This window comes from Populus alba, chromosome 16, assembly GCF_005239225.2.
Source record: "Populus alba chromosome 16, ASM523922v2, whole genome shotgun sequence".
In the NCBI taxonomy this organism is placed as follows: domain Eukaryota; kingdom Viridiplantae; phylum Streptophyta; class Magnoliopsida; order Malpighiales; family Salicaceae; genus Populus; species Populus alba.
The window spans coordinates 15,472,669-15,497,410 of record NC_133299.1 but is presented as its reverse complement, the minus strand read 5'-3'; the positions used below and the strand labels follow the sequence as shown (position 1 = coordinate 15,497,410).

Below are 24,742 nucleotides of genomic sequence, written 5' to 3'. Positions count from 1 at the left end.
CATTACGGTTGTATTGAAGGATAAAATATAAAATTAAATTAAATAGAAGTTGTTTAAATATAATATAGTTGACATGATCAATTTAAAAATAATACATATGACTTAAAAAATAATCCAATGATCACATTTTATTTTATATAAAAGCTAAATTATTTGTGGATTGTTCAGCAAAAGTTTTTTTCTCTGCAACTCAGTAATATTTTTTTATTTTAAAAATAATTTTAAAAAATTAAGATATTTATTTTTTAATTTTATATTAATTTTTTTAAATTATTCGATGTGATGATGTTAAAAATAATTTTATAAAATAAAAAATTATTATTTTAATATATTTTTAAATAAAAAATAATTATAACATTAATAATACTTTAAAAAGATTGACATGATGATACTTTATGGTACGCAGACGGAGTCAGGTCCCTAACCCACCTGCAACGGGTAGGAAAGGAAGGTTCTGATGTATCATATTTTGAAGAGTCCGTTTGGGATTGAGGTGTGACCTGTTTTTCGAAAAAATTCAATTTTTTTTTTTTTTTTTTTTTGCTAAAATTGAATTCGATTTGTACTTTCTGGATCGTTTTGATGTGCTGATATCAAAAATAATTTTTAAAAAATAAAAAAACATTATTGGCATGCTTTTCGGCACGAAAAGCTATTTGAAAAGCAACAGCTACCACAACTTCCAAACACCCTCTTCATGTGTTGTGAAGAAATGGTTGCACTAAGTTACAAAAGATGACGAGGCATTTCGTATCATAATTAGTTAATTTTTTTTACTTGACTATAATAATAGTTTTGGATTATATTTCATTCAAAGCTGATAATTTACAATCTTGCTATTGCATTCTTAACAAATTATTTTTCTTGTATTTCTTTTTAGATTTCAAACTCTAAATATTAATATAAATAGCTAACCCACCTACCAATTTAGCTAAGCCAGTTTGTTTTATGAAAAAATTATTTCTTAAAAATAACTTTTCTAATTTTTTCATATTTTTCTATTATTAAAAAAATTGTTGAATGAAAAAAAATTTCTACGAAAAAAATGGTTTGGTTTATAAAAAAAATATTTTTCATTTATTTTGGACGCAATACACTTTCTAAAAATTACAGAAAAATAAAAAAATATTATGTTATTTATTAATTATATTAAATTTAGCTCTAAATATTTTGATTGCCATATATCTTATTTTGAATTTTTTTTTATTTGATTTCATTCCATATAATTTGTTTTTATATCAACTTTAATACTCATTTTTTTATTGTTATTTGTTTTTTTTCTTATTATTTTTTTAATTAAATTTTTTTTTATCTATCAGACTTGGTTCTTATTTTTTTTATTTCTATTTATTTTATTTGAAATAATTTATAAAATTAGATTTTTTTTAATTTCATTCTCCCTTATTTTTTTTATCTGTCAGATTTGGTCTTTATTCTTTTAATTTGTTACTTATTTTATTTAAAATAATTTATAAAATTGATTTTTTTTTCAATTTCATCATTCTTCAACATTTTTTTTGTCATATTTAGTTCCTGTTCTTTTAATAAACTTGAAAAATAATTAAAATATTAATAAGTTATTTTTTCAACTTATATTTTATGGCATAGCCAAATATTAGAAAGTGTTTTTCTATTTTTTTTAATAACACTATCAAATATTAAAAAATAATTTATTTTTTCAAAAATTTATGTTCCATGAAAATCACTCAAAAACATTTTTTTTTTTTTTTTTACAAACAAGTAGCATAATTAGTAGACTTATTTAGAACTCAAGTTTTATAAATATACGGGTTACTAGTGAGGATATTTTTTTTTTATAATTAAATGAATAAAAAGTTTCACATTTTGTTTTTTACTTTTTATATTTTTAAATTTGTTACTTATTTTTTTTGCTTGCTATTTGATTTATCTAGGATCACTTTTTAGATTGCTTTTTTTAAAAAAAATTAATCTTTAATAATTTTTTTTCCTTTCAAATTTGATATTTATTCTTTTTATTACAATTTTTTTTTACAAAATTTTTTAAATTAATATTTTTTTTATCATTTCATCATTCAAAATTAAATTAATTTAAATTAAGTTTTTTAATTGAACTCGGTTCAAGAATTCCATGAATTGCAAGTTTTAGATATTATATCAAGTTTAAAAGGTTTGTCGGGTTAGTTTTTTTTTTTTTAAAACAAAATAGTTAATGTTTTCTTTTTTACTATTTTTTAGAATTTTACTTTATTATTTCTAATAATTTGTTTTTTCGTATGATTAGTTTTGGGGAATATAACTATAGTTGTAAATCCTCAATATTTTTATGCAATTCAACACATGATTTCTTATGTTTATTACAATTATTAGGTGAATTATAATATGTTATTCTGTCTTATAATATGTCTATCAAATATAAAATAAAACAAATTATCGAGTCCAGTTTAATATATATCAAATATAAAACAAGATAATTATTTGTCGGGTTTCTATCTAATGTTGTCCTTTCAATACTATCTAGCATGCCAGACATTACCTAATCTTTTGATCACGCATATCCAATTTTGAATTTTTTTTTATTTGATTTCATTCCATATAATTTGTTTTTATATTCAACTTTAATACTCATTTTTTTATTGTTATTTGTTTTTTTTCTTATTATTTTTTTTTAATTAATTTTTTTTTTATCTATCAGACTTGGTTCTTATTTTTTTTATTTCTATTTATTTTATTTGAAATAATTTATAAAATTAGATTTTTTTTAATTTCATTCTCCCTTATTTTTTTTATCTGTCAGATTTGGTCTTTATTCTTTTAATTGTTACTTATTTTATTTAAAATAATTTATTAAATTGATTTTTTTTCAATTTCATCATTCTTCAACATTTTTTTGTCATATTTAGTTCCTATTCTTTTAATAAACTTGAAAAATAATTAAAATATTAATAAGTTATTTTTCAACTTATATTTTATGGCATAGCCAAATATTAGAAAGTGTTTTCTATTTTTTTTTAATAACACTATCAAATATTAAAAAAATAATTTATTTTTCAAAATTTATGTTCCATGAAAATCACTCAAAAACATTTTTTTTTTTTTTTTTTTTACAAACAAGTAGCATAATTAGTAGACTTATTTAGAACTCAAGTTTTATAAATATACGGGTTTACTAGTGAGGATATTTTTTTTTTATAATTAAATGAATAAAAAGTTTCACATTTTGTTTTTACTTTTTTATATTTTTTAAATTTGTTACTTATTTTTTGCTTGCTATTTGATTTATCTAGGATCACTTTTTAGATTGCTTTTTTTTTAAAAAAAATTAATCTTTAATAATTTTTTTTCCTTTCAAATTTGATATTTATTCTTTTTATTACAATTTTTTTTACAAAATTTTTAAATTAATATTTTTTTTATCATTTCATCATTCAAAATTAAATTAATTTAAATTAAGTTTTTTAATTGAACTCGGTTCAAAGAATTCCATGAATTGCAAGTTTTAGATATTATATCAAGTTTAAAAAGGTTTGTCGGGTTAGTTTTTTTTTTTTAAAACAAAATAGTTAATGTTTTCTTTTTACTATTTTTTAGAATTTTACTTTATTATTTCTAATAATTTGTTTTTCGTATGATTAGTTTGGGGAATATAACTATAGTTGTAAATCCTCAATATTTTTATGCAATCAACACATGATTTCTTATGTTTATTACAATTATTAGGTGAATTATAAATATGTTATTCTGTCTTATAATATGTCTATCAAATATAAAATAAAACAAATTATCGAGTCCAGTTTAATATATATCAAATATAAAACAAGATAATTATTTTTCGGGTTCTATCTAATGTTGTCCTTTCAATACTATCTAGTAGGGGTGTTCAAAAAAACCGATCAACCGATTAAACCGAGAAAACCGAGAAAAAATTAACCGAAAAAACCGAACCGATAAAAAAACCGAATAAACCGATTAAAAAATTTAAAAAAACCACCCGGTTCGGTTCGGTTCCGGTTTTAAAAAGCTTAAACCGATTGAACCAGGACTAAACCGAACCGGTTTTAATTGAATCTAAAACAAAATATAAAACCTTTGCACCCGGCCCCCACTCCAATACCCGCCGGCCCCACTCACCATCCCCCTTCCCTTTTCTCCAAAATCTTTGCACCCCACTCACCATCACCATCCCCCTTCCCTTTTCCCCAAAACCTTGCACCCCACTCACCCTCCCCCTTCCCTTTTCCCCAAAACTTTTCCAACCCACTCACCCTTTCCCTTCTCTTTTCCCCAAAAGTTTTTATTTTATTTTATTAGTTTCGGTTTTTCTGGTTTTTAAGGCTAAAAACCGACCCCGAACCGAACAAATCGGTTCGGTTTGAACCGGTTTTCGGTTCGGTTCGGGTTATATTAACAAGAAATGATATTTTCCGGTTCGGTTGAATTTTTATGTTAAAACCGAACCGAACCGGACCGTGAACACCCCTACTATCTAGCATGCCAGACATTACCTAATCTTTTGATCACGCATATCCACGTAATAAATGGGTTGTTGGCTACTTTTTAAATATGGACCTAAATGCACGAAATGAAATTGAAAATGTGGCGATCACGTGATGGCCATAAATCACTCTTTGATATATATGTTTTTGGAATTGAACCAACCTTGCAAACCAAAATCAGGAGTTAATTGAAAATTAATTTTTTGCTTGTTTTTAAATAATTATTATTATTTTATATAGAATTGGAACATAATTAAATAATGTCTTGATCATCTTTGATCATTTCTAATTTAATATTTTTTATATTACATAAAAGCTTCATGTCCTAATAAAAAATTCCATACATTTCTTTTTTTATTATTCTTTTTACAAAAAAAATTGGAAAGGAATGTAGAGTTGAAGGAGGGACTAGGTTATGAATAAAAAAATGAGGATTATATACATATATATAGTTTCTAAGACCATGTGGTTTAATTAATTAATTTCCATGCAATAGAGTTATTAAATAATAAATACTAATAAACTTCCAAATAAATCTCTAATTGTTGGAGGTCATTAGTTTATTGTGTCGTGTTATGCTGCAAGTAAGATCATTTTAATTTAAATTAAAAGAATATTAAGATTATAGAGAATTATTTGGTATTATTATTAAACCTGATCGAACAAGTCAACTTTGAAATCTATCAATTTGTCTCATTGTCTAACTCGAGTTTAAAATCAAACAATGTAGAAGTTATCTGATGTGATTTAGTCGACTTGGTAGGTCTACAAACAACTCGGAAAATCGATATAAAAAAATATGGTTTGATTTTTAAAAAATTTTCAAATGATATTTTTTTTTTAATATTAAAATGATAATATATTGAATCGACTTGAACTCTGTGACTTAAATAATCAAACTTGTGACTTAGGTTATTGACTCTGCTTTGTTTAATAACTTTGTTTTTTTAAACTATATTTTATTTAATTATACAATACTAAAAATAAATACAAACCAAATATAAAGATATTTGTTTAAAAATTACAATAACCTCATAAAAAATAAACTAGAATAAATTATAAAGATTAATTCAAAATTAACCAAATATTGAAGAATCAAATTAAAAAGAAAAACGAATAAAAAAATACAAACAATGATGAAATTAGAAGGAAAAAAAAAAAGCAAAGGAAAATAGAGAGAGAAAGAATGCTCACATGACACCCCGTTTATTTTTGTGTTTTCAAAAAAGTTTTTTTTTAAAAAAATACTTTAAATTAAATTTTTTAAATATTTTTAGATTATTTTGATGTGTTTATATAAAAAATAATTTTTTTTAAATAAAAAAAAAATATTATTTTAATACATTTTATAACAATAAACACCTTAAAAAATAACTATTACTTTACTCCCAAACACCGGTGAATCATATCCAGTTTTTTGGTATAGAGTAAAATTGAACTCTTCATATTACAGGTCATCCGAGAGAAGAAATTTTGGCAAGGAAAGAAATGGTGTCTACTGATCTCTGTTCTGATAAGGAAACTAGGAAATTATGAAATAAAGAAGAAACTTCGCTTTGTTCCAATATTACAGTACATATGTTCTAAACTTGTGATTTTGGTGATTTAAAAAACGATTTGACAAGGTGCCATTGCTGAGGCCGTGGAAACAAACCTCTGGTTTACCTTGTATTCAAATGGTCATCTGGTGGTGATGGAGTCCACAACCATATAAATTCTAGCTACGATTTCTCCATGTTTATCTGTGTTTGTGTGCCAGGATCCCACTGGCATGGATCATTTAGTTGACAATTCGTCAAATGGAAACAGCCGAGGATGGTTGAACACAGACAACATCGATTGGAATGCCTTGTTTGTCTTCCTCAACGACGACTTGCAAGAGCTAGACTTGTCTGTGACCTGCAGTTGAATGTGGATTTGGAAGGGATCCTACCACATGCTTGAGTCACATTATCATGGAAACTTTACATGTCCTCCCATGGCCACAACCTCACAAAGCAACAAACCTGATTTTTTTTTGTTGTTTCGATAGTCTTTTTATTTTGGACGGCTGACATTGTAAGAGGATCTTATGGCTGAGAAAATTCCAGAAAGTTTTCACACAAAAGCCTAGCTAGTAGTACATAAAGACTGCAAGGAGACGAGAGATAAGGTTGGGAATATGGAAACCACAATGACAACCGCTGTACCCAAACTCACAACCCTTCACCCTCGCATCTCCTCCAATTCATTTTCTCTCAGATTTTCCCTCACTTTCCCGGCAAAGAAAACCGCTCTTGTTAAGCACACTTGTTCACCCTCTCACGTTCCTCTAAGAGTTTCTGCAAGTTCTCAATCCCAAGCAGCAGCTGAAGCCACCAAAGTGTCCTCCATACCTTCTGAAATGAAGGCGTGCGTATATGGAGAATACGGGGGTGTAGAAGTTTTGAAATTTGATGATAAAGTTTCAGTGCCTGAGGTGAAAGAAGACCAGGTTCTGATCAAAGTTGTTGCTGCTGCTCTCAACCCTGTTGATGCCAAGCGAAGACAGGGAAAGTTCAAGGCCACTGATTCTCCCCTTCCGGTACATCTCTTGCCTCTTGATCACTCTGTTTTTCTCTCACTCCTTTCCCTCTCTTTATCGCCAGAGTAGTCATTACCAAACTCAGCTTTTGTACCTTACCTTCCTTGCTTTAAGCTTGAATTGCTCAAAAGGGAAGACGTGGCTTCAAATTTCCCATCTTTACTTTCTGTTTAGTGGAGTTTTCTTAATTTATTAATAATTATCTGAGAAATTGTGTAGACTGTAGGAGACCATCAAGAAATGACTTTGCATGTTTGATTTGCTGATAGATAATGTAATGTTCGAGAAACGGAAAGAAATACTGAGATGAGATAATTAAGAGAGAAAATTAGAGAAATTGAGCACCTTAGTACCACTTGTGTTCGCTACTACATCGAGCCAAATTGACAAAATTATGAAATCTTCGAAGCCAAAAATAAGAATATTTTGTATTTTATGCAAGGTTATTAAACAAGGCTTGTACCGGCAAATTGACCTAGAACTCAGCTCAAGTCAAATTTCATAATAAATAAGAGAAGAGTTGAGCTGGTTAAAAGCCTGGATTGACTCACATTTCGGTCGATTTAATCAAAAACCCATCAACTTTTTTATTTTATTTTCAAAACAATATTGTTTTGATCTTCAACAAAAGTTTTTTTTGAGTTAACTGCCTTGATTTGCGACTCAAGTGGTGAGTCAATCCCGAGATGGGTTTAATAATAATGGTTTTATGTTGCACTTTATCACCACGTTGAATATATTTTTGTAGGTTCTTCAAATTGTTAGCCATGCAAGATTGATTTGCAGTAATCAATTCTTAATAAAAAGGGTGTTCACTTTTTAGACTGTCCCTGGATATGATGTTGCCGGAGTGGTGGTAAAAGTTGGCAATCAAGTGAAGGAACTGAAGGAGGGTGATGCAGTGTATGGAAACATAAACGAAAAGGCATTGGAAGGACCAAAACAATCCGGCTCTTTGGCAGAATACACTGCTGTTGAAGAGAAGTTATTGGCCCTGAAACCTAAGAACCTGGATTTTATACAAGCTGCTGGTCTTCCTCTCGCAATTGAAACTGCATACGAGGGTCTGGAGAGGACTGGCTTTTCTGCTGGCAAATCTATTCTTGTTTTGAATGGTGCTGGTGGTGTTGGAAGCCTTGTGATTCAGGTAAGTCCAATTTTCCTATTCCATTGGTTAAAACATGATTTAAGGTTGTGTAGTAAGCAAAAAGCATATTTCCAGCTTGATTTGCAGCTGGATTTGAGCCTAATTTATCTCTGTTCAAAAAGCAATCAAGTAGTTTGATTAACAATGGTGAAAACCTGTAATTTGAGGCTTGAGCATACCACAAAACCCTCCTGGCAAATCAGTTTGGGTAATTGCTCTACATTGAACAAATGATGTCCCTTTTTCATCTGCTTTTCACTTTAAGTACATGATTGAGCTAACATAATTCAAGTTCTATATGATACCAACTCTGATCCAGCAGCAATCTTAATAATAATAATAATAATAATAGCAATTTTCATATAATTAGTGGTTTTACGTACCTTTATCAGAGATTCTCTTTTCAATCTTTTTTTTTAATTTCTATTCTCTTGCAGCTAGCAAAACATGTGTTTGGTGCTTCAAGAATCGCAGCTACTTCAAGCACTGGAAAATTGGAGTTGCTCAAGAGTTTGGGGGCTGATTTGGCTATTGACTACACCAAAGAGAACTTTGAAGATTTGCCAGAAAAGTTTGATGTAGTGTATGATGCTATTGGTAAGTTTTAAACTATATGATTGTTTCAAAAAGGGACTATAATCTCTTTTTTCCTGCTACATTACCCAAAATTACTCTGAATTTGGGCCAAACTAAACTTAGTCCTTAACCTTTATTTCCAAGACTACAACTTTTTTCATTACTAGCTACACATGTGTAACTAAACCATGTTCTTTCCTTGTTACACTTCTGGGTTTGATTGCCACAGTTAATCTAATGAAAGTAACGATCTTTTGCTCCAAAATGACAGGACAATGCGACAAGGCAGTGAAGGTTGTGAAAGAAGGGGGCAGTGTGGTGGCCTTAACTGGTGCAGTCACGCCCCCTGGTTTTAGATTTGTGGTCACTTCCAATGGGAATACTTTGAAGACACTAAACCCTTACCTGGAGAGTGGAAAGATAAAGCCAGTGGTTGATCCTAAAGGCCCGTTCACATTTTCTCAAGTAGCAGAGGCCTTCTCTTACATTGAAACAAACCGAGCAACTGGGAAGGTAGTCATACATCCAATTCCATGAGATGAATAGAATCATCAATCCCATTTTGCAATGTGTTCTTCCTTTAAGAACGCACTCCAATTAATCTCTACTGAATTAACAATATTGAGCCAAGAGTATGTTGATATGTAGAGTATATGAGAGTTAAAGTTTTCCATTTCTTGAAGAATGCTTGATTAGATAAGCTTAAAGATTAATGTGTTCGTTTGTCTATGTGATAATGGTTTTTTTTTTTTTTGAAGTAAACACAGCTTTAACCTTATAGATAAACGTAGCTTAAGAGGGAGTAAACATGGGTTTGATAATATAATTGAAAGTTATTTTTGTTTGAAAAAAAAAAGATATTATATTCATGTTTTATTGATATTTTTTATGGTTTTGATATTTTTATATTTTTAAAAAAATCAATTTGTTGTTTTATTTAAATAAAAAAAACATTTTAAAAAAAGTATCAAACAGTGCTACCGGTGTTTGAAGATGAGGATGGACATGAAATTGAAACAAACCTTAAAATTATTAATAAAACATCGTTAACCCTAAACAAATTTATTAGTTGAAATTGATATCATAAATCTTAACCCCATCAAGGCCAGAAAGCCCAAAATGCTTCTCATACTCCTCCCCATTTTTCTCATTCTCATCAAAGAGATCAAATAAGTAAACTTCCATTTCTTCATTTGGCTGTCTCGGGGTCCCGACATAATTCGCCACTCGTCTTACCACATTCTCGTTGTACACCATTGCAATAGCCACACTTGCTGCCTCGCCACCACCAGTTGGCCACCCTGTTTCTGATACAACAATCTTAATCCCTTGAAATCCTTCTCTCTCCATTGCATACACAAATGCATCAACGCTAGCATCGAAAAGATTAGCATACAAGAATCCACCATCTTGCACTACATTTTGGTTTCTAAACAAGGCATAATCTAAGGATATATGTTCCTTATCGTTGATATAGCTTATGTAAGGATAAACATTAACCATGAAAGGAGATCCAGTGTCATGTAGAAATTTCAAAAGACGGATCATAACAGACTGGAGATAAGGTCAAATGCTGCAGATGATGGGGGATATGAAACAGAGAGCACAGATGCCGCTTGAGGTGATGATAACTTAATACTTGTTACTAGATTTACCATTTGTAGTGCTTGGTAAAGATTCATCATGGCAGGAACTACATGAGGAGTGTAGAATGGATCTTTGAGAAAGACTTCGTTTCCAACAGCAATGTATTTGACTTGGACAGTGGGGATATTTGAGAAAATATTGGATTGAAGCCATTCAAGCGAGAAATTGAGGGTGCCAGTGGCAAGAGAAGGGAGATCTTCATTAGGAATGTCGACCATGACATTGATTCCAGTCCCAGACAAATATTTTAACGTTGTTGCATCAATATCAAAGATGCGAACGTTAGTGATGCCATTAGAATTAAAGAGGTTGGCAATGGTTGATGGTGGTGGGAGGTGGTTGTCGGCAACGCCACCATAGCATATTCCAACAAGTGCTGCAACTGCATGCAACATACCAAGGGACATCAAAATTGAATACACACCACAAGTAAAAAGCTTGATTTTACACCACCACATGACTATAATAATAATAATGATAATAAAAGAAAGAAAATTATAGTAGCATTCATATAAATAAATGTATCTTGCAATAAAGGTGATCAAGACAACTGAATATTATAGATGAATTAAGGAGTGTTGAGTTCTGTTTACCATCATTAATTTTGATCTGAACAAAAATGACGAGATAGAAAGACTCAGTTTTGGTGGGATTTATTATTATTTTTTGCATCATTTTGTTAAAATGGAAGGTGTAGGGTAGATTAGAAATGGATGGCATGAAATATATGTGACAATGAGTTAAACTTTAAGAATAGAATAGTTTAAATATGTTTTCTCAGCCTACTATGTATTTGATATTGTGATAATTTTTTGTGATTCTGATTTGAAAAGGTAAATTTAAAAAAAATTATAAATTATATTATAATATTCAATGAATATATCCCCATATATCATAATATTCAATATACCTATTACCTTGATATGAGCATATCATGCTAATTGTCGACTCAACAAACCTAATGAAAGTTGAATGAGCATTGGTATATTGAACAATACTAGATTTGTTTTTCTTTGAAAGAAGTATGAATATATAATGTGCAAGTGCTATAGTGTTGTTATAAAAAAGGATAATAATATCATTTTAATTTTTTTGAAGAAAAAATGAATGTAATAATTTTTAAAATATATTTATAGGGTATTCGCATAAACTATATGGTAGTAATTTGATCAGATTCTCATTCCAATCCCTTTAATTTTAGTAAGATTTTATTTTAATCGCACCACGATTAACTTTTTATGAAAAATATGCCCCGATGGGAGGCTTTTCAACCCTCATAAATATGTTCACTTTAATTCCAATAGGCCAAAATTTTACTTACAAGTGGATAATCTGTATAAATTCTATTAGCTTAATTCATAATCTTAAATGTGCACCATATATTATGTTTGTTTTTATGTTTTAAAAATATATTTTTAAAAAAATTGATTTTTTATTTTTTTATTTTAAATTAATATTTTTATATATTTTTAAATTGTATTGTACTAATATTAAAAATAAAATTTTTTAAAATAAAATATATTATTTTAATATTATTTGAAACAAAAATTACTAAGCTGCAAATTTAGAAGTTTTCGATATTAGAGATAATGATGTTGCTTCTAGCATATTCAATGTTAGCCTCTTCTATATCTACTACAGGGGTTTAATAATTATTATTTTTAATAAAAAAAAATAAGCAAGAGAAAGTTGTTATATAAAAAGAGAAAAAAAAAAAAAACGGGATGGTTTCTAATGTGAAGTTAATCCTACAAAAGAGAATTTTCTCCTATAAGGGATGTTTAAGCAACTAGTTGAAAGAAAGAAAGTTATTTTTATATAAATTCTTATTTACTTTCTTTACTTGTCAATTATTTTGAGATTTTAAAATTATCTCCCCAAAAGTTATAATTTTAGGTGAGAGAACCTCACCAAGCAAGCTGTGTTTCAGCCATTCAATTTCATGGTCCTTGAACTGCAAATTATGGATGAAAAGGGGATTTTGTTCTTGTTTTATGTATTTTTATTTTAATTTTTTTATAACTAAGTTGATTTAGAAACAAGTTGGTAATGTAATACATATAAATATTATTTTTTAAAAAAACCAACACGAGCATTGTACACGTCATCGCTTGGATTGTTTCTACCCTATTCAATGGCACATACAAGTCCATTTGAAGGCCAAATAGTGGCTTTTGAGTGGGGTTCAAATTATCTCAATGGTCCCTCCATTTCTAGGCAGTTCATATTGCCACCAGACCTTTGTTTTGACATTGATGGCTTTTTGTTTTTCTTATTTCCCATCTCCTCCTTAATTTTTCATGTCTAACCTTTTAGATTTTCAAAACAACTTTTTAATTTTTTTAGAATTAGTTATTATTTATTTGATTACTATTTGTTTTATCTAAAATAGTTTATAGAATTAGATTTTTTTTCAATTTCATCCGTTTTTAATTTTTTTTTATCTGTCATATTTAATCCTTATTCATTTTACTGTTATTTGTTTTCTTTGAGATTGTTTTAAAAATTGATTTTTTTCTTTACAAATTAATCATTCTTCAGTTTTTTTCCTACTAGATTTGATATTTATTTTTTTTTTATTACTATTTTTTTTTACCTTTTCAAATGTTTTAAATTGATTTTTTTTTCTGATTTTATCCTTTAACGTTAATTTTTAAATTTTATTTATTGATTTTCTATACAATTTTTCACTAGTTTCGAGTCATTTTATTTGTTATTCTTTGTTCAATTGAGATTTTTTTTAGAATTTTAATTAAATTAAATTGATTGACTGACTATTAGTGTTATGCCATTTGTAGATTTTCTATATATTTAGTTATTTTCCTCTTTTTTTTTTTTGCTTTATTGACTATTAATGTCTTTTTTTAATTATATTGTTAAATTAACCAAACTTATTGAACCAAGTCAAATCAATGTTCTGGACTCTATTTCAACTTTCTTTGTGTATAGTTTTTTGTGTATAGTTTAGGTGAGGTTCATAAGATTGTGTTAACATTTGATTCAATTTGTAGGATGACCAGTGTCATAACCTAATTTTTGAATAAATAATATAAAATGAATGGATAAAAATATATTTGAGAATGAGATTAAAACAACACAAATTCAAAATTCAGGGATGAAATTATCAGATTTGAAAGTAAATTGGTCAGAAATTGAAGAATTAATAGTTTGAAAATTTAATTAAAATTTGGATTAGTTTAATTAATGAAATTAGAAGAATTAATAAGTTTGTGGACTTAATTAAACTTTGATTTAATTAAATATATAAATTCAGGGACTTAATTGAAATTAATCCAAGGGTAAAATTAAAAGATTGTTGGGATCAAATTGTTAAATTTTCAGAGGCAGGGGTCAAATTGAAAATTCCCATTTTTTGCCGAAACGGCACCGTTGCTAAGGAACAGCCGTGCGTCTTCTCCATCCCGATTCAACAGGGGAGCTCTCGATTCAGCAGGGGAGCTGATAATCTGCAACAAATCCGATCATGGACCACGTCTCTTGCCCACGATCTCATTCGTGGATTCCATAACTGTCCTCCAAAGGCAGGACTGGTGGAAGGGCAAGCTTCTCTATAAAAGGGAGAAGAAAACCCAGAATTAAGGGAGGAAGGAGGGAGTAAAAAAACCAAAGCAAAACAAAGCATATATCAAAAAAATTACATAGAGAGAAGAAGAGAAAGGTAGAGGAGAGTCGCAAATTAGCCCTGCCATTGTCTTCATCCCTGCAAAAGAAGAACGACACTGGACCAAAGACTGTTGACAACCGGCATCGTCATTGTCTTTTTTCCTTCATCTCAAAATAAGAGGAAACCGAACGCAATCAAAGAAAGAAGCAGAAGGAAAGAAAACCAGCAGAGAAAATCATTATATAAAAAAACAAAAAGAAGAGAGAATCGGCATACCCATTACTTTCTCAGCTCGTTCATCTTAGAAATTGAGAAATCAAAAGAGGAGATGACAGGGGGGCACAGAGGGGAGAGCAATCGAACGAGAAAAGCAGTCACCAGCATCGCAACCTTCTTCATCATCTCCAGAAGTAGGTGCGCCCAATTCCCCTTCATTGTTTGTGTTCAATAATCATTTGAACAGTGCGAAGGTAATTTAATTACCTTCACACTGTTGATGCACGCGTGAGCCTTCTGCCCAGCCGGTCACTGGCTTGGGCCAGTGACCGGGCTGGGTGGCTGGGCCTAGGTCAGCCCATGTGGGTTGAGTTGGGTCTATCCCCAAAAAAATTAAAAAATTAAAAAGCAGAAAAATAAAAAAATAAAAAATGTGTATGCATGAATAAAAATAATATAAATTTATTGGTTTATTCACAAACGTCAGAGTCAGGAATAAAAATACTGGTTTAAATTTATATTATTTTTATTCGTTGTATTTTATTTTATTTAGTTAAAAAAATAAAAAATATATGTGTAGGAGTAAAAATAAATTTATTTTTATTTATTTATTCGCTGGCACTAGAGTATGGAATAAAATTTATTTTTTAGCTACGTAATATTTACCAACGCTAGAGTTGGAGATATTTGTAGTTGAATATTCACTGACGCCAGAGTTAGAAATATTATAAGCAAATTATCATAGTGTAAACTAATAAACATTTAGCAATTTAAGACAAAACCAGTAATATAGTCTGCCTCAGGCAGAACGTTTAAGGGGTGATAATATCTTTCCTTTTACGTAACCAGTTCCGTACCATAGAATATTTGTTGACCAGTTAGGGTTCCTAATGACTATAATATTAGGTGACGACTCCTTAAATAAGACCATTCTCTATTAAAAAACAAGATACCACAAAACCATTCTTTCCATAATATACTAATTTTTAGGAGTGTCGTGATATTAAGTGGGATAACTAGAATACATCAACAGAGCCAAGTCCTACTCCTAAGCCAAAGGTACAAGGTTAATTATATGGCATGAGTTATTTTGGAAATGTTTAATTTTAACAATTGAAGTAGAGCATGGACTTATTTTTTTTTAATTTTTTTTTTATTTACGTGGGTGTCCGGGCCAGCTTGCGCGCACTACGACTAATCCCACGGTTCACTGAACATCCTGCAAACCCAGTAAACATGTAAGGCACCGCGGGGATGACAGGCGTGCATGGTAAGGTTTGAACTCAGGATGCAGAAGAAGAAAATAAGTTCCTTCAACCGCTGGGCCAAGACCCATATGTACTTTTTGATTGCATTTATGCTTGCACTTCTAATGTAAACGCACGCATGATGATGATTAACAGGTCAGCACAAAATTCGCTGATGTGTTGGCATTTAGCGGACCCGCACCAGAGAGGATCAATTGCAGGCTTGCCATGATAGGCTTCGTCGCTGCAATGGCAGTGGAACTGTCCAAGGGCCAAGACCTTTCTTCTCAGATATCTAACGGTGGAGTCTCGTGGTTCGTCGGAACAAGTATTCTGCTCTCTATCGCATTTATGTTGGGTTTGGTTGCGTTGGCCTTCACCGGGGTTGTCTCGGGTAGAACGCTTCTGTAGTTTCTGTTTTGTGTATTATTCAAGCTTATATGTTAACATGGATACTTGAATCAATGTAATTTCAGTAGCAAAATATATAAGATCAATTTTCAATCATCTATATAACTTAGAAATAATACTTCTGTAGATTTTGCTTCTCCTTCTTTATGTTATGCCATCTGTAGATTTTCTATATATTTATTTATTTTCCTTCTTTTTTTCTTTTGCTTTATTGACTATTAATATATTTTTTAATTATATTGTTAAATTAACCAAACTTATTGAATGAAGTCAAATCAATGTTCTGGGTCTCATATTTTTCTTACTTGTTTAAAAATATTAGCATTGCTTTAATATTTTTTTTTCATTGTTAATATTTTTTTTCTAGTTTATTTATTGTTGTTATATTTTTTTTATTTTTTATTTAAATTAACTAAACTTATTAAACACAGTAAAAATAATAGCCCGGCTCTCAAAATTTTCTTATATTTTTGTAAAAGTATTTCCGTTATATTAATATCTTTATACATTGAATTTGTTTTTAGATCAATCAGTAGTAGTATAACACGGGCTATCCATCTCAGTCTTTTATATACTAATCAAATGTTTCATGGTAAAAAACACTAATATAATTTTAAGTTCGAGTCATGTTGTTGTTAATATGATAATCATTAAAGACTTATATAGTCGTTAACTTCTAAGCAGATTAATTAAAGTGAAAGTAAACTAATCCGGACATCAACGTTAATAATAATATTAAAAAAATTGCCTTTGCTTACTGCAAATGATCATAATGGGAGGTCCATGCCGTATTTTTGCCCCTCTTTCCTCTTTATTTTCTTGTATTGTCCTGGTCAGATCTGGACTCCAAGTGACTGCTGGCTAATGTCATAAAGGCCATGTTATTTTTGTCGCTTTCAGTATCCATTTGTTGGGAGCATAGTTAAATTCAAAGATTTATACCACAAATTCAGATTTGATTTCTGTATATTATTTAATTCAATGACTGATATGATATCAAAGACATTCTATAGATACAAACGTTCTACACTTATCCTAGTATGGAGAACAATAATTTATGTCAGAAATTTTATCACGGTGCTCTTCTAATACGAAGGAAACGCTAACAAATCTTATTTTAAGAAAAAAAACACAAGCATCCTATACGATGAAAGGGGGACGGACATATTTCACAGATAAATGGCATTACCGTAAATTACTCTAAACTTCATACAGCATTTCCCAGACACCATTTTCATTTGATGTTTGACGAAGGGTTACATGCTGTGGAAGGGTTGGACACTATAAGGGCAATTTAAGCTTTGAAACACTAACCCCCACTATGTTAATGGTAATTAATTTGTATTTATATAAATGTGATTTTCGATTAAGGTTTGGTGCTTGTAATTAATTTGAAAAGGCATATTTTTCAAGTCAAATGTAATATCAGCCGAATTTAAATATAAAAGCAAGCTATACTTTCTGAAAAATAGAAACCAGAGAGTACTAGAACGCTTAAACCATGAAATATCCAAAGTAATCTACTCATAATAAAAGGAGGTAGATGCATACACCACACAACTAGTTTTCTTAGTCCTGCACATCTGCTTAATTCTCGTCATACAACATAGTAGACCAAGCTACAAAGGGTACTAGAAAATAATTAGACAGAAGACTTCCTCATGATCAAGTAGAAGCCACTTATTCTCGCACAACTCGGTAGATCCTCGTAGACAGAACACTGAACTGCATCAATCCATGTTCAGCTCTTACTTCACACTGCAACAGCACAATTTGTTTAAAGAAAAAACCAATAAAATTAATCTCGATACAATTTTTTTGAAGAAACAACCAATAAAACATCTAGTTAATCATACCTTTTGCAGTCAGTAGAGGGGTCAATCTTGTAAGGAAGTTTAACACCACACTTGCCGGGAAGTCCAGCAGCAAGAGCAACATTACGACTGTTGTATGAGAATTGACTAGCCGTGTTTTTCAAGCATGTACACACGCTCTGACGGTCCGGTGTGGTACGGGCCGCACTGTTCAGGCCCCTGATCCCGTTGCAGCAGTTGTCCGTCAGAGCCCCGTTGCCGACCACGTAGGATAGGCAAGGGGTTAAGGTGTTAATCACCTGATTACATGAAATCGATGCTTTAGTGGTGGACGCAGTCATGACCATGATGCACACAACCAAGCAAACTAGACGAAGGGCTCTCGGACTTGCCATGATCGATGAATCTATTGGAGCTAGCAGATTATAAGCTTCACTTGTTATTGGCTGAAGGGTGAGTTCTAGGGCTCCAGGATGTCGTGTTTATATAGGGAAAATGTGCAGGCATTACTGGTGAAGATTCTGTGTTCTACGAGCAATATATTGAATGCTTGGTGGTTGAGGTTAATGGAATTTGGTTGCGAATATAAATGCTGCAGTAAATTAAGCAAGTGACTAAACATCAAACCCCAACCATCACCATGGACAGATTAAAGAAAGAAGCTACTCCAAGCATACTGTTCTACTTACCAGCCTCAGGTTCGCACGTACATCGAAGTAAAGACGAATAGATTTTGATGTGGATGTTTTTTAGAGTATTTTTATTTAAAAATATATTAAAATAATTTTTATTTTATTTTTAAAATTTATTTTTAATATTAGTATATTAAAACAATAAATCTTTTTTTAAGAAAAATAATTTTTAAAAATCAATTTTTTTAAAAAAATTACAATCGCTCAACAGAACGAACTCAAGAACTGCCCTATTATTTACGAGCTGAGATTAGCCATTAATTTGGACATTGGATTGCACTAATTCACTTGTCTATCCCTTAGAGGGGACTACATCTCTATTATTAGCTGATATTAATTGTAGGCAGCACTGCTTTAAACAACCACAGCAACAACAAGTCAAGAACTGCAGTCAAATTAATTAATTTATATATTTGATACTGGGAGATATGGTTTTTTTTAAGTGCTTCTTTTAATTAAAATATATTAAAATAATATTTTTATTTTTATTATTTTTTATATTAACAGGTCAAAACTATCTAAAAACATCTAAATAAATTATTTTGATATTTTTGAAAAAAATATATAAAATAATTTTAAAAATAGATTGTGATGCAAAAACAAACATTAAGTAATAATTACCAACAATAATATAGATAGATCAATGTCATTAGTTAACAATTCTATTGGCTAATTAAAACACCATTAATAATTTCAAAAAAATTACTGGAAAAACATATTTAATTATTATTTTCATAAGAAATTAATAACGAAATATTTTTTATCAATAATTTTATTATTATTTACCGATTTTATAGTTGAGTGATATTTTATTAGAAAAGCTAAGCCGGCGGTGGCTTAGAACCTTTTTTTATTGCCAAACATTATCTCCAATAATGCAAAGATGGGATAAAAGAATACTTGTAAGCATGGCCAATGTTACTTTCAGCAGTTTTCCAGTGAGATCCTTATGGTCTAGGGTTCTTCCATAATTAATATTCCTTTTCTATTTCTACGTATTATAGGTTATTTTTCGTACATGGGCACTCAAGAATGATTAAAGATCAACAAAGTTTTCAATTGTAAAAAACGATCGTGACACACCGTACCACACTTCCCTTCCATGTGTTCTTGTTCCTTTTAGAGATCTAACCGGATTGTTAGTTGTTGCAATTTATTTTTGTAACCATAAAAACTCTCTCCGGGCAGTCTCTACCCACCGGTTCTTGTACTAATAAATAGTGAAGATGAACCATTTAGTGCACGTTTAATAATGTGATAGCAGTTGCTTTTTAAATAACTTTTCATGCTGAAATGCATGACAATGATATTTTTTTCATTTTTAAAAAAATATTTTTGACATCAGCACATCAAAACGATCCAAAATATACAAACCGCATTAAATTTTAGCAAAAAATAAAATAAAATTTGGTGGGAACGTGGTGCAAACCACGTTCCCAAACGCTTCTTTAGTAAGTGGTTTAGTAGTAAGAGCTTGGGATTAAATGATTTGTTTTTTATGTGATTTCAAATTCGAATTTTATGATTGCTAATATGATAGCTACTGAAGATTTATATAATTGTTAATTTCAGGACCTGTGAGATTAGTCGAGGTGTGCGCAAGCTGACCCGAATTACATTCTCTAAAAAAAAAAAAACAGAGAGGAAAAGGAGCAGTTTGATAGCATGTTTTCACAAGCAATACAAGGATAGAAATTCACGTTTTTAGTATAAATTCTAATAGATTTGCAATCGAATTAAAACAATTGACGAAATGTTTAAGATATTTTCATTCCATGCTCTTTGTTTATTTTCTTAACGTTTTTCTTTTCCTTTCAATTGTTTGTGTTCCAAGTGTTTTAGCTGTTATACGAGCTAGACAACATCATTTTTGGTGATATTTTTTTATAGTCATCAAGACAGCCAAAAGAATATTTTGGGTTAATAAAAGAATACGGCATGCAAGTGTAGGTTAATGAAAGTACCAATAACATCAAATCATTGTATTGTGGATGTGTTTATGGATAAAATGTTTAAGATAAAATTTGTAAAAAAAATTCAAACATGTCAAACACACAATCTCACAAAAAACAAATTATAACTTTATATCTATTTGTTAGATTAGGTATGAATTAGAGGTGTTCACGGTTCGGTTCGGTTCGGTTTCAACCATAAAAACCAACTGAACCCAGTACCTCATATTTTTTAAATTTCAAACCGAACCGAACCGAATTCCGGTTCAAACCGAACTGGTTCGGTTCGGTTGAATTCGGTTTTCCAGCTAAAAAACCGGGAAATCTACTCATTAAATTAATGGGCTTTTCTGACTTTTTTTAATGGGCTTAAATTAAATTGGACTGTTAAATTTTCTTGTTGGGCTAAATTTATAGGCTTTTTAATCAAAACTCTTTAAAATGTTATAATTTGATTAATTTTGTTATAAGCTTTCTAATGAAATTAAAATATTTAAATTTTTTTGAAATGCTTAATTGCTTATAGTAACAGATTAACAATAAATCTGATATATTTTATCTTACTATTTTTAATATACAAAGAAATATGCTATGAAAATTCAAATCAATGCAATATGCAAAATGCATGATCAAATTTGGACACCTCAAATTAAAAGAGGTGATCACACTAAAAAAAATTTACATTAGCAAATAGATACATTAGCAAATAACAACTAGTAATAAATTATCATAAACATTAAATCCGACACCAGCACTACAGCAGCATCCAAAACTTCCAGCAATAGCAAAAGCCAAAAGATCCAGCAAGGATAATGCTATAAAAAAACACTACCAAATTAGAAACATATTATAGTTTGACAATTAAAAAAATTAGGAATGCAAAATTTTAAAAGGAATTAATAAGGCAAAGTAAATTAATTACCCAAAACAATTATATTCCAAGATTTCACCAACATCATCAATATAACGGGTGGCTTAAGGAGCATGGGAGGAAAAGGGAGAGGAAGGACATGGATGGAGGGCCCTACCTAGCTTCTTTTCTCAATTTTGTGGCCGAAAGTTATGTTCCTTGGAAAGAATCTTTATAAAGTCAAGCTCAATAGGAATCCCTTTCCTAATGAATGGGCATCGTTAGCAATTGAAGAAGAATCTACTACTGGGGAAAGGGGGGAAGTTCTTCCGATAACGGGATTGAGAGCGTTGTGAGAGCGCAAGAGCTGCTTAGAACACGGGACTCGTGAGACAAGAGGGTGTCTTTTGAACAACCAACCTGACATAAGGATTCTAGCTCGCCCACTCTAAGCACAAAACATCAACAGGATCGGAATCAGGGAAGGGGGCTCTTACTATTACACAGGCTAGCAGACAACGATTCCTCTTCTGGTGAGTCAGATTTAAGTCTTATTTGTCTAGCCTGTGGCCCAAGACTGTCACTGTCATGGATGTTGTCTATGCTCTTAAGAGGCAAGGTCGTACTTTGTATGGGTTTGGGGGTTTAGTCACTAAACAAAGAATCACGGATGAAGATGAAATTTACCTTGATGTTGTTGTTAAAATGAAGACGTCTGAAAGATGGAGACGGTTTCTGGGAAAGATGAAAATGGAGACGATTTCTGGAAAATAAAAATATGAAGATAAAGATGGAATAGACTTGGAAATTTAGAAAATACTTTCAAAATTCAAACCCATTAAACAAAGAATCAAAGAAGATAGAATTTAGTCATTTACCTTACTGTCGTTGCTTCAATGAAGAAGGTTTCTGGGAAAGGAAGATTGTGAATTAAATATTAAGGAAGATTGGGTTTTGGTTGAAAATGGGAAGGAAGATGAAGACGGCTGAGATGAGAATATGTTAGGGTTAGAGAGGGAGGCCAGGTTAACCTAACTATTTATAGTACTTTTTATTTTTAATGGTTTAATGGGTCTGGTTAGGTTTGGCTCGGTTTCTGGGTCAAAACCGAAACCGAACCCGAACCGGACCTGTTAGCATTTATGGTTTTTTAAATCAGTTTAATTGATTTTTATTTTCGGTTCGGTTTTTTCGGTTAATTTTTCTTCGGTTTTCTCGGTTTTCTTGGTTAATCGGTTATTTTGAACACCCCTAGTATGAATTTTATCAGATTGTTAATCAATAGATCCGAGTTCTATATAAAGATTTGAAATATTATTTTTTTAATCAAATTATTGAATTTCAAAATTTTCAAAAATTATAAGTGTTTTCTCTATTTATTTCCTTATAATTTATGACTATAGCATTAGAAATTAAAAACGCTAATTTGTATCCAATGTTATATGTTGCTGTAACTAATAATACAAGAATTGACCATTAAATGTGCAAGAGAAAAACTCGTAATTGAAGTGAAAAGGGAGTTAATTAAACTTTACTATTGTCTTCACTTTACAGCAATGTATTCCAAATAATTGTTGATGTGATGAGGTTGTAAAAATAACAGGGAATATTCTACAAGGAACTATTCCTAGAGATTCTTGTACATAATTTACAGTGTTTTACGATCTTCACTTTAAGATTGCATTGCTTCTTTTTTAATAGAACTCCTCAAGGGGTGTGAATCTCTTCTTGGATAAATACCTGCACAAAGTCCCCTAGAGATCCCTGGTAGTGTTGATGGGGTACCCTCCGAAGATCAAGTCAGTACAAGGTATTTTTGTGTGGCAAAAAGACATTAATAAAGGTATTATTAAGCTTTTATGAAGATAGAGAAGGGGAAGAGGAAGAGGATGTAAAATTAAGGAAGAAGAAGCAGAAAATGTGTTTATGTCTTAGAGTATAAGGTTTCAAACCCCTTCTTATATATTCATGCTTTCTTTTATATTATATGACATGACATGCTTCATACAACATATGGGGGGTAGAGTATAGGAGGCTTAGTGCGGAGTTACCTTTCAGCTATGAACTGAACCTAGGGGGCTTTGGGTTCAACTCACACACTGAGCCCAGGAGGAGTTGGGTTCAACTTGTGACTATACACAAGAATGGTCAGGGATGAGTGCAACATAGCCCAACATGGAGTTGGGCGTGGTCACGTCCCTGACCCAACATGGGGTTGGACGCGGACGCCACATAGCCCAATATGGAGCAATCATCCTCCCTAATTGTTTGAAGTCGCCACCAAGTATTTTGGTCATTAGAAACTCTAATTGAATTTCAGAGTCTGTAAAAAGATATTGATGTTTATAGAAAGGATATTATCACCCCTAGTACATCGTGCATAAAATAAGCTACATTGTTTATTTGTTTTATTTCTAAGTCATTATTGTGTTCTTCTAATTATTGTTCTGTCTATTGGTTAAAAGCTGGTCCACCCAAATATATTTTTGTATTTGTTTCTTTTAATACTAGGAATGCTTCTTACGTATAAGTTTGTAATCCTTGAAATTAAAATAATTAAATTGATTTTTTTTTATATGTTTTTGAAATATAGGCCAAGTTTTCATGGATTAAATAAACTTGTTATTAAACCAAAAATGCATGCAAAAAGAATATATTTTTTAAAATTTTGGCATTAAAAAAATTGCTAAATCATGCCATATATTATTATTATTATTATATTTTATTTTTATACAAAACATGATTTAGTCCCTGAAAGTTTAGAGATAAAAGAAAAGGTCTGAATTGGTCACATTTTGATCATTAAAAAACATCAACGTTAGAGTTAATGGGTTCGTCTAATAAAAGTGATTTCAATTGAAAGGGTTTTATCATTTAATCATGGTGAAAAAATATATCAAATCTAGAAAGTTTATTTTGATTCAGTTTAATTTGAAGTTTTCAGACTAACTAGAATGTGTTATAGGATTGGAAATGGGGTTGCTAGGGTTTTTAATATGTTTTTCTACATATATTATGTTAAAATATGTTAAAATTTTGGTTTTGAAGATCCCAAAACTCGGATCCTAATTTAATAATCACTAGAGATGATCTTAATTTGTTACAGTGGACACATCACTTATTTAGATGAACACTTTTTAAATTAAAAAAAAATGCAAACAGGTTTTGGCTTTGCTTTGCACGCCTAAACTTATTTGGGTTATCTTTTTAAGCATCAACCCGTTTGGGTTTAACTCTCATAGTATTTTTCTAAATTATTTTTTTTTTACATTTTAAAATAAAATTCTTTTATATAAAAAGTTCAAATAATTTTTAAAAATTTTATAATGATACCATACTTTTCAAGTAGGATTAGAAGTTTTTAATAGTAATGTTGTCAATTACTTTACTTTATGAATAATTATATATAAACTAATATGTACATTTTTCTTTTATTTTCATGGTCATTAATGAAACTAAAATATCCGAATTTTTTTTTTATTTTGAAGATTTTATGTAATTTTCTCAAAGTAATAATACTTCTTTTT

General features: G+C 30.3%; 3 protein-coding genes across 3 annotated transcripts; 1 reads left to right on the top strand and 2 right to left on the bottom strand.

Annotated features, from left to right (window-relative positions):
• The first annotated feature begins 6,591 nt into the window (after window positions 1-6,591).
• LOC118035608 (2-methylene-furan-3-one reductase) lies at window positions 6,592-9,490 on the top strand. The gene is made up of 4 exons (XM_035041211.2): window positions 6,592-7,038; window positions 7,862-8,185; window positions 8,623-8,782; window positions 9,033-9,490. Exons 1-4 carry the CDS (start codon window positions 6,637-6,639, stop codon window positions 9,296-9,298), a joined length of 1,152 nt encoding a protein of 383 aa, XP_034897102.1. The 5' UTR covers window positions 6,592-6,636; the 3' UTR covers window positions 9,299-9,490.
• Window positions 9,312-10,866, bottom strand: LOC118035638 (glucan endo-1,3-beta-glucosidase-like). The gene is given in 2 exon segments (XM_073405200.1): window positions 9,312-10,300; window positions 10,303-10,866. Coding segments are annotated over 2 exon segments (1,038 nt in total). The 3' UTR covers window positions 9,312-9,826.
• Window positions 10,867-17,655: 6,789 nt separating this feature from the next.
• On the bottom strand, window positions 17,656-18,116 carry LOC118035609 (non-specific lipid-transfer protein 1). The gene is made up of 2 exons (XM_035041212.2): window positions 17,764-18,116; window positions 17,656-17,665 (listed from the first exon to the last, which is right to left on the bottom strand). The coding sequence occupies exons 1-2, from the start codon at window positions 18,114-18,116 to the stop codon at window positions 17,656-17,658; spliced, it is 363 nt and encodes a 120-aa protein (XP_034897103.1).
• Between the last annotated feature and the right edge of the window lie 6,626 nt (window positions 18,117-24,742).

What these genes read in the sequence shown, in the direction of transcription:
- LOC118035608 (XM_035041211.2), top strand. Translation starts at nt 6,637, where the DNA reads ATGGAAACCACAATGACAACCGCTGTACCCAAACTCACAACCCTTCAC. An exon ending in CCACTGATTCTCCCCTTCCG is followed by an intron (nt 7,039 to 7,861) that starts GTACATCTCTTG and finishes TTCACTTTTTAG; the next exon opens with ACTGTCCCTGGATATGATGT. An exon ending in TTGGAAGCCTTGTGATTCAG is followed by an intron (nt 8,186 to 8,622) that starts GTAAGTCCAATT and finishes ATTCTCTTGCAG; the next exon opens with CTAGCAAAACATGTGTTTGG.
- LOC118035609 (XM_035041212.2), bottom strand. Translation starts at nt 18,116, where the DNA reads ATGGCAAGTCCGAGAGCCCTTCGTCTAGTTTGCTTGGTTGTGTGCATC.